This window comes from Sturnira hondurensis, unplaced genomic scaffold (genome assembly GCF_014824575.4).
Source record: "Sturnira hondurensis isolate 20B ecotype Veracruz unplaced genomic scaffold, ASM1482457v3 Scaffold0000880, whole genome shotgun sequence".
NCBI lineage: Eukaryota > Metazoa > Chordata > Mammalia > Chiroptera > Phyllostomidae > Sturnira > Sturnira hondurensis.
Window position 1 is genome coordinate 10,499,728 of NW_028073511.1, and position 9,450 is coordinate 10,509,177.

Here is a 9,450-nt window from a genome sequence, read left to right on the forward strand (position 1 = left end):
AAGTCTCATTAACATTTGTGAGAAAACAAAATCACAAAATTTGTTTGTGCCAAACAAGTCAGTCTTATTTATCTAGTACTATACCTCAAAATATCATTCTGAAATAAACATTAACTCTTCTCACATTTTAATGCATGTTTTGCTTATTTGAAGAAAAAAGAACTTAGGTCTAGAGTTAGAAGTAATAAGGCAAGTGAATATTCTAAAAAATACAGTTTATTTTCAGAAACTTGTAACTGATAAACACCAACCTTAAAATAAACACTACAAGCAACCGGAAGGATTGTTTCCTAAGGTACAACAACCCGTAGACTCATACCTCAAGGTTATCTTATCCAGTGTTAGTTGAAAGAAAAGATACTGACGGTGACTTAATTTAATCTTAATCATGTCACCATAAATTCGGCAGAACAGGTATTAACACCATTTCTTTGAGGTAAGGAAATTGAGAGGTTAAATGACATTTACATGTTCCAGAGCCAGGACTTGAACCCAGTTCAAGTAACACACACTGCTCCTTTTCCTAGAACATAATTAAGGTGTGTTCCTCCACACATAAATGTAGCTGCTCTTTCATATTGCCAGTTTTCTTTATTCAGACATGGATTTTGTCCAATATACACATTGTATCAGGACATTTCCAGGAAATTATCCAAGAGCCAACAAAAACAGACTTGTAGACACAAAGACCAAAGGTATTGCTCACAGGCAGAGCAGAGGCGGGAGGGGGAATGGATGAAAAGGGTGAAGGAAAATAGAGTCAATAATATTGAGATAACGTTTCCCAGTGAGGAATGATTACTAGAATTAGTGGGGTGATCACATTATAAAGTTGAGAGATGTTGAATTACTATATTGTATACCTGAAATCAATAACTAGTACTGTATATCAACTACACTCAAATGAAGAAAGAGAGAAACAAAGAGAGAGAGAGAGAGAGAGAGAGAGAGAAAGAAAGAAAGAAAGAAAGAAAGAAAGAAAGAAAGAAAGAAAGAAAGAAAGAAAGAAAGAAAGAAAAAGAAAGGCATAACCCAGATTATTTGGTGGCAGTAACAGTAAATGTTTAAGACTATCCCAACAGTTATTTTTGGCCATCTTTATAACAAAGATAGAAAACAATTAGTACATAGCGTCACTATATACACTGTTGCTTCCCAATTTTACAGATGAGCAATACAAACTTCAAATTTTTCAAGATGATCCCAGGGTCATAATATTATAATGGGGAAGAAAAACAGAAAGAGTCTTCCTTCCATTAAATTAGCTTGTTTGTCCATGAAATTCACAACATTATCACATTACCTTTATATTACCTTTATCATATTACTCTCTATGATGGAGTTTAAATATCATGGTGCTGCACCAATAGAAACCGTTAAACATGATTTAAGAAACTGTTCTCTCCCAGGCTAGGCTGTATTTTAACTACTGAAGAACAATTAAGCAGTTATTCAGCTTTTCACATTTTTCAGTATCAACCTACGCTTAATTATCACATTTGTGTTACTCCTAGCAAGTCTCTGACACACAGTAGGTGTTCAACAACACTACTTTCTGTTATTTTCTTTTCTTGAACACATGGCTGAGATTTTTTATTACACTCTGAAAATTTTCTTGATTAGTAGGATTTTCCAAATAAAAAAATTAAGTAGCAACCAAAAAATATATGAAATTGATGTCAGGTAAACAATAGGTATAAAATTTATGCTCACAGCTGTTCTCTGGTTGGCAAATAATTGTTTCTGTTGGAGGTGAGGGGTTTAATATTTGTAGATATCATTAATGAAATTACTGTCTATCCAAACTGAAAATAGGCTTACGATAACGACAAGTAATACGAAAATGTTCAAATTGACAAATCATGAATATAGCAGTAATGAAGAAAACAAAGTAAGAATTCTGAATAGCTCAGACAACAAAAAGGAAACTTTTTTTGTTAATGAAAAAATATGTTTACAGCGACTTATATAATTCTGATCATGATCTCTCCCACAGTACTGTCAGAGGGGGAAAAATAACGGGGGGAGGAACAAACCTGATGAAAGAAACAGAGCAGTTACGACACCACGATGGTGATAAAAAATAAAAATGAAAAAGACAAAACAAAATCTACATTACAGATTGAAACCTAGAAAATGATCCTGAAGAGCAAGGCCAATCCCTTAATTTAAATAGATTGCTAACCCCCCTAACAAAAGATTAGAAGAGATTAATAACGTCTATATGATCTAAACTTGTACCAATAAAGTTTGAGCTGGCAGGAACCCAGTGTCTGCATTTACTTCTCAGTGCCTCTCAGAAAAGCGTGGAAAGGAGCAGCGGAGAACTACAGCTCCAGCGTGGTGCAGAGCATGGAAAGGGCTGCGAGAAGAGACCACACCCCTCTAGTTCTCCATTCCTGTTCCTGGTCCTTCTACTTTTTTTTTTTTTTTTTTTTATCTTTCAAGCTTTCATTTAAGAGCAACAATCCAGGACGGACTTCAGACCTTGTTGAAAGCAGCCACGTCCATGGACTGCACACAGTCCTCAAAAGCAGTAATCCGCTCCTCCAGCATGTCTGTTCCAACTTTGTCGTCTTCCACTACACACTGTATTTGCAGTGTTTTAATTCCACACCCCACCGGAACCAGTTTAGAAGCGCCCCAGACCAAGCCGTTTGCTTGGATGCTCCGGACACACTCCTCTAGTTTCACCATGTCCATCTCCTCATCCCAGGGTTTCACATCTAGTAAGATGGAAGACTTGGCGACGAGCCTGGGTTTTTTGGCTTTCTTTGACTCATACTGTGCAAGGTGTTCTTCTCTTAGCCTTTTCGCTCCTTCACTTTCCTCCTCCTCATCAGATCCAAAGAGATCAATGTCATCATCATCATCGTTACCATCTGTAGCTCCACTTCCTGTGGTGTCTTCCACATTAGCAGGGCCGTACTTGCCCAAAATTTTCTTCACTCCAGGCAGGCTGGCTTTTTCCTTTTCGTAAGACTTGATGTGGTTGTACCAACATAGGGCATGATACAAATCCGCAGGTGGTGGGCCGGAGATTGCCTCAAATACTGCTATGTCTGCTGGTGAGGGCACATACCTCTCGACATAGCTCTTGTCCGCCAGGTAGTTGTTGAGCGCCTGGAGACCAGCAGGGATTTTCAGGTCTCCTGTTAGCCTGCGCTCCTCTTTCCTCTGTTGCCGCCGGGTTCCTGGGTCAGCGGATAGCTTCTACTTTCTTGAATGAAACAATGCAGAGGAAGAGGACTGAAAAGAAGGACTGGAAGAAGTATGAGGAAAGAGGGGTTGAAGGATGGAGTTTGAATACCATAGACATCCCTTAGCTTTATGTCATTCTAGACAGAATATGTACACTGTAAATTTATGTACCATATACACATAAATAAATATATATATAAACATATATTCATATATGTGTATAATGCACATATGCCTTTTATATATATATATATCCCTAAAACACATGTTTGTATGTATATACACATATTTCTTTATGTAAAGAAAATAACTACTAAAAGATTGCTGATATCATTTATGGGTATTTTCCTTTAGGTATGAACCAAAACATTATACTACCAAAACAGGTGTACACATCCAGCATTTGGAATTTCTCAAGTTGATTTTTGTGTGTATTTTTAAATGAGTCATGGCAAAAAAAACCAAATAAGCTTTAACTTTTACAGCCTGGGAACTAATATGGAGTCAGAAAGTTGGCTCAAAAATGTCTGAGGTTGCAAACAGTTGTTTAACGAGAACAAATGGAATAAAATTAAAATGCAGACTAATAAAATACTTCTAAATATAATGTTAGCTCAGTCACGTGGCGCAAATAACATATTTTTCTCAAAGGAGCATAAATGCAATCTGCATAAAATAAAAATATAAATGAAAAAAGAAGAAAAATAGTATAACCTTCTCTTAGCCATCATATTACAGTAATCAGGAAGAGACAGAAAATATGATTATACAATTTTTATTATGATATGTCTTCATCTCTCCCCAGCAAATGTTTCTCATGCAAAATCAGGATCTTTCAGGTATCAAAGAGAACTGGTTATAAGCCTCAGACAGAAAAAACCTCAACTCTAATTTGTGAACTGGAGTTGGAAAACTTGGTGTCATTGAAGAAATTACTCATAATTAGTTAATGAGCAATCTTGGAGCAGGACTCCATTTTTATAAAATTTCTTCCCAGAGTAGCCACCATCAGAGGAAGATCGGTGTAGAATACTTTGCTGCTGGGAGTGTAAAATGATACATTCCCATTTCACATTCTGATTTTGGCAGTTTCTGGAGACCACTTTTGCAATTTCTTAAAAAACTAAACATGAAACTATCAGAGGACTACATGGACAAATGTTGAGGCACGGAGTCAGAGGATGATAACAGCCATTTGGGTTCTAGTGGAGATATGGAAAAGAGACAGAAGAAAGCCAAGAGAAGAGATCATTTATGAGCATCCACAGGGGGAGTGGACCTTAGGAATGTGAAAACATCCAAGTAGATCTGGGGGAAACCTGCAACCACAAGTGAGAGAGGCTTGCTCCCTTGGACGTGGCATAGGAAAGACAGCAAACATCTTTGGGAAGGCAGGCACTGGGCGTGATGCTATAGTCAACAAGGCAGCAGGTAGAAAGTTACAAGTAAATGAGGTAGTTGTGGGTGAGCTCTGCAGAACCTGGGAGTTCCATAGTGCTGCAGAGGTAATAGTCTTGAGAGGGACAGGGAAGCTCAAAGACAATCAGAGTCCTGAAACAGGTCCAAGATTAAGAAGACAAGAAAATTTGTCCTGGCTTGTTTGTCTCAGTGGATACAAGTGCTAGCCTATGAACCAAAGGGTTACCAGTCCAATTCCCAGACAGGACACATGCCTGGGTTGCGGGCCACATACATAGTACGGGGCACATGAGAGGAAACCAAACATTAACATTTCTCTTTCTCCTTCTCTTCCCCTCTGTCTAAAAATAAATATTTTTTTTAAAAAAAAAGAAGAGAAGAAATAAACAACTCTCAATATGTGTGAACTTCAAACTGAGAATTTACCCAAGTGAAACGAAATATTAACCCTAACCTTATAAAGGTATCAGTAACAATTTATGCATCAAATGTTCATTGGTTAGGTTTCAGGTAGGTTTTAGAGGAGCTGGATATGTGTGTTGGTGCCCCTAGCCTCGGATCAGTGTTGGTTTGAAAACTGGCAACTGTATCTAGAAGACCAGGAGAGATCCAAGAAAGAGTCGGATCCCTCCAGAATGGTAGGTGGCAGGAAGCTGATCTTTGGTGGTTCCAAGAGCAATAGGTCTCCACCCCCTGCCCCCCAAATCATAAATGTTTATAGTCAGGTGTACTGCCTAGATGGTCTCAATAACATATGATCTCAAAGCTGGGTCCTTGGGGTAGCTTTCAGGACAGGGAAGGTAAGTGGAACTCACATTCCAAGACAAGGGAGGTGGTGAGGAGCCTCGGATTGCTAGGTTCCATTTCTCAAGTCTACTGGTGATCATGTCCTCTTGATGTCCTCCCTCAAGGTAGGAAACTTTTATTGTCTATTTATATATTTAATTTACTCTGTTAATCTAATGCTGCTATTCATCTCTTAGGTGACAAAAATTCACTAATCTATTATTGATTCATGCATTCATTCATTCATTTATTCATGAGACATTTATTGAGAAACTTATTTTGTGCCAGTTTCCAGAGTTGAAATAGTCTACAAAATAGAGACCCTACTCTTATAAAACTTACAGATAATGAGAAAGACTTAAATAAAAAAGCATTCAAGTAAGCAAATAATTACATGTTGAGACATGCTTGCTATAAAAGAAAATACGTGAGATAGTTAGAAGAGTATAATGGACAACTTAATTTAGAATAGAAGGTCAGGAAAAGTCCTGTTTATAAAGGGGAGCTGAGACTGACACATGCATGTTGATGAAGAATCAGGAAGGTAAAGAGCAGCCTTTACACAGAGGCTTTGAGAAGCGACTTTGGGACCGGTGGGCATGTAAAGAGGCCAGCACGGCTGAGCAAAGTAGGTGAGGACAGGAGTGGGACAAGACAATGTAAAGATGTAGGTATGGCTTGAGCACAATATATCTCGAAGACAATGGCAAGGAGCTTGATTTCACCCTAGATCAGTGAGATTTCATTTAGGAGTTTGAGTATGAGGGTGCTACTATACTTAAAACATGACTATGGTACTTATGCAGAACAGATTAGAGGTGGACAAGACTAGTGTTGGACAGACCTGTTATGAGGCTAGTACGAATCTAGATTGATGGTGAAGTAGACCAGGATGGTGGTAGTGGAATTGAAGAGAACTCAGAGGAGTTAAGATTGGTTTGAATATGAAATTGACATAACTGGATCATGGGTATGAGTGTGTGAAAGAGAGGAAGGCATCACACCTGGGTTACTGGTGTTAGCACCTGGGTGGTCAGTGGTCAGAGCTACATAACACTGGAAAAGGACATTTTGTGGGGACAGATAAAAGACTTTAATTTTGAACATATTAAAATTGGATGCTTAAGAAACATCTAAATAGAAATGTCAAATAAATACATCAGTATCGACCTCAGAAGGAAGTTCTGAGACGTGCCTATGAATTTGGAGTTATTAGTAGAAGAGGGGTCTGGGAAGATGAGGGCGGGGTCAGAATCATCTGTTGGACACAGTATTTGCAGTTCAAAAAGTTGTATTTACCTCTCTAGATACTCTACATTTATGTATCTCCATCAAATTATTCATGTCAGATAGACTCTGCTTAAGTGTTACTTAAGGGAAAATTATTACAATGATAATTGCAGTTAAAAGCCCCTTGTCTAAGCATAACCGAAGGTGTACCTGCGAGCACGCTGGTATCAAGGCAGATGGATCTCTGTTGTTGGTTTGCCTGTGCTTCCCCTGAGGCTTTCATGTGTGTACAAAAATAAAAATACACACATAGAGAAACTTCCTAGACCTCCAAAGTCCAAAGAGCTACTCTTTTCAAGAGCGATTATTTATAAACTGAGTGGTTGTAGAGGTTAGTTTATCAGGTTATGTTTTCCTCTTGATTTTTCTGAGAGGTTCAAGGTGGCTTATCCTGACAAGTGTGAAGAAGGGATTGGACTTTAGACCTTCGTCTCACACACAGCGTGGTGCTGGCATGAGGCACCAACACTCAGCACTGCTCATCTTTACAGAGTGTCAAACAATGCTTTCACTTTTTTTATTCTTCTCCCAAATAGTTAATAAAATACAAGTGTGGTCACTTGGAACATATTATCAACTCCTTTAGGGCAGGGACCATGTATTACACCTATTTGTACCTGATCATTGGCTTAGCAAAGCATATCACAAAATATTTGGGAAGAATGTTGGTTTCTAAAATTTGAGTAGTCATTTTGCTCTGAAACTCCATATACCTTATGGGGGATAAAGAGATATTATTACAAATAAAAATAACTCGATTTTTTAAAATAGTCCCTTTCAGGGCTTCCAGGAATAAAAGCTAAAATCATTGCTGAGATTCCAATATATTTCTCTATTGGAAAAAAACAGCTGATAAAAACTTCCTCACATGAAAAACAGGCAGTACTCGACAGGAGAGAAGAGTTAAAACAGGTGAGTATAAAAAATCTTAGGTCGGCATTTATATTTCACAAATGTAGATACTGAGAGTAAAGCTGTGCTAGGAGGATAAAGTAACTTCTGAAACAATCCAATTACAAAGCAATAGAACATTTAACAAAATAAGAAAAGTGAGTTCTTAGAGAATTATTTTCATTAGTGGAAAAAGAATTAACATTTTAGTGCACAAAATGATAATAATTTTGCCTTAATCCCAGTATTTAGCCAATTTAAATCTCCTCTGATTAAAGATAATTCCGGTATTTTAAAGATCAAAGCTTCTTTGCTAGTTGATTAGTTTCCAGGTCCTAATTTTACACTCTTAGTCAAACCATACAGTCTTTACAAAGAAATCTAAATTTGAAAAAAGCAGGTGTATTACCTCTTTCAACAAAGAGAAGATAACAAGTGTCCTTACATAAGATCACTTTTTCAATAAATGATAAATGCTATTCAAATTACATATTAATTACCCAACTCATGCCCTGTGGCAGGACCTCCCTGCTCTTCTTAACTTGCCAGGAACTCTTTCATTGAACACTAACCTGTAAATGTGCCGCTGCTTCTCCGAACTCCAAAATATGTAACAAATGTCTCCCCCTCTATCGCCCCACCTTTTGAAATATGTAATCATTGTTCATATGTTGTTGAACAATAACATAGGGGGGTTATTTCAAAATAGTCCTTCAAAATCCTTCATTCTATAAATGAGAAGACCAATTATTTGCTTTAAATCACATAGTTGTTTTTTTTTCTCCTCCTTGACTAACAAATACAAAAACTTATCCTCCAGACGAAATCATTGTGAAGGGCCAGGATTGTATTTGGCTCCAAAACGCATGCTTTATTTTACACCATTACTAGATGTCTCTTAAATTGTTACCTCACCTTCCTCTACCAGGTCCAAGGACCTAGCCTCTTCTCATTTTCCATGAGAAATCCACCTACCTTCTTTAACGGATACAGCTTCTGTGCTTTCCTCTCTCCAACTCTCTCATAGGACCAGTAAATTATGTAGCTAACACTTAGATACACACAATTTACTGTGGTCAGTGGCACCTGTTCAGAAAGGGCAACATCCAGGCTACTAACTTTGTACAACATTCAGGACAAAGAGGCTGGCACTTATCGCATTTTGATGTGATTGACAATTCTAAGACCTCCTAGAAGATTTAAGAAAGACTCAGCATTTGTTGCTTCCATAAATTCTGACATGTGAGGGGATTCATAGGCTCCAAACCAATTCTGAAACTCCGTGATACCAATTCCATTTCTTACAATGTGAATATTCTCAAGTTTCCTTCTTTTTTCTTTACAGTGAAAGTTTTAGGAAGTTTATATGAATTAATAAAAATCCTGAGTTCTATGAAGTCACTCTAGCTTTGAACATGCTTTTATTGATCTTTCAGGTAAATCTACTGTGAATGTGATGAGCCAAGCCCAGATCACCAACTTCAAACAGAATTGAAGGTACCTGTAGAGAGTTAGGCTGGCAGACAGGCTTTTACTAAAGCCAGCAGAGCAGAGGTGAGGATTAAAAAAAAAAGGTTGCTTAATTAACATTTTAGCTGTGTTGTAGGTTGAGTGATTCAAGGAAGCTTATTAAATTCTTTCTGTTGCATCCTGGAGGGTATCAGTTTTCTTTCTTTTCTATTTTACAGAGGTAATCAATTTGTTTCTAATATCTCAACACATTAGCATAGGGAAAATGTTTAATATGCTGAGGTTCTTTTTGTATTCATTCTTATGAGTCAGTTATCTGCCTTGAAAATATCAAACAATTTTATTACAGCCAATGCAGTGGAAAAAATATTTTCTGTTTTCAATTCTTAAAAA

General features: G+C 37.4%; 1 protein-coding gene across 1 annotated transcript; it reads right to left on the reverse strand.

The window, feature by feature from the left end:
• Window positions 1-2,418: 2,418 nt before the first annotated feature.
• On the reverse strand, window positions 2,419-6,919 carry LOC118994044 (elongation factor 1-beta-like). Its single transcript, XM_037056555.1, has 2 exons — window positions 6,847-6,919; window positions 2,419-3,194 (listed from the first exon to the last, which is right to left on the reverse strand). Exons 1-2 carry the CDS (start codon window positions 6,917-6,919, stop codon window positions 2,482-2,484), a joined length of 786 nt encoding a protein of 261 aa, XP_036912450.1. The 3' UTR covers window positions 2,419-2,481.
• Window positions 6,920-9,450: the final 2,531 nt, after the last annotated feature.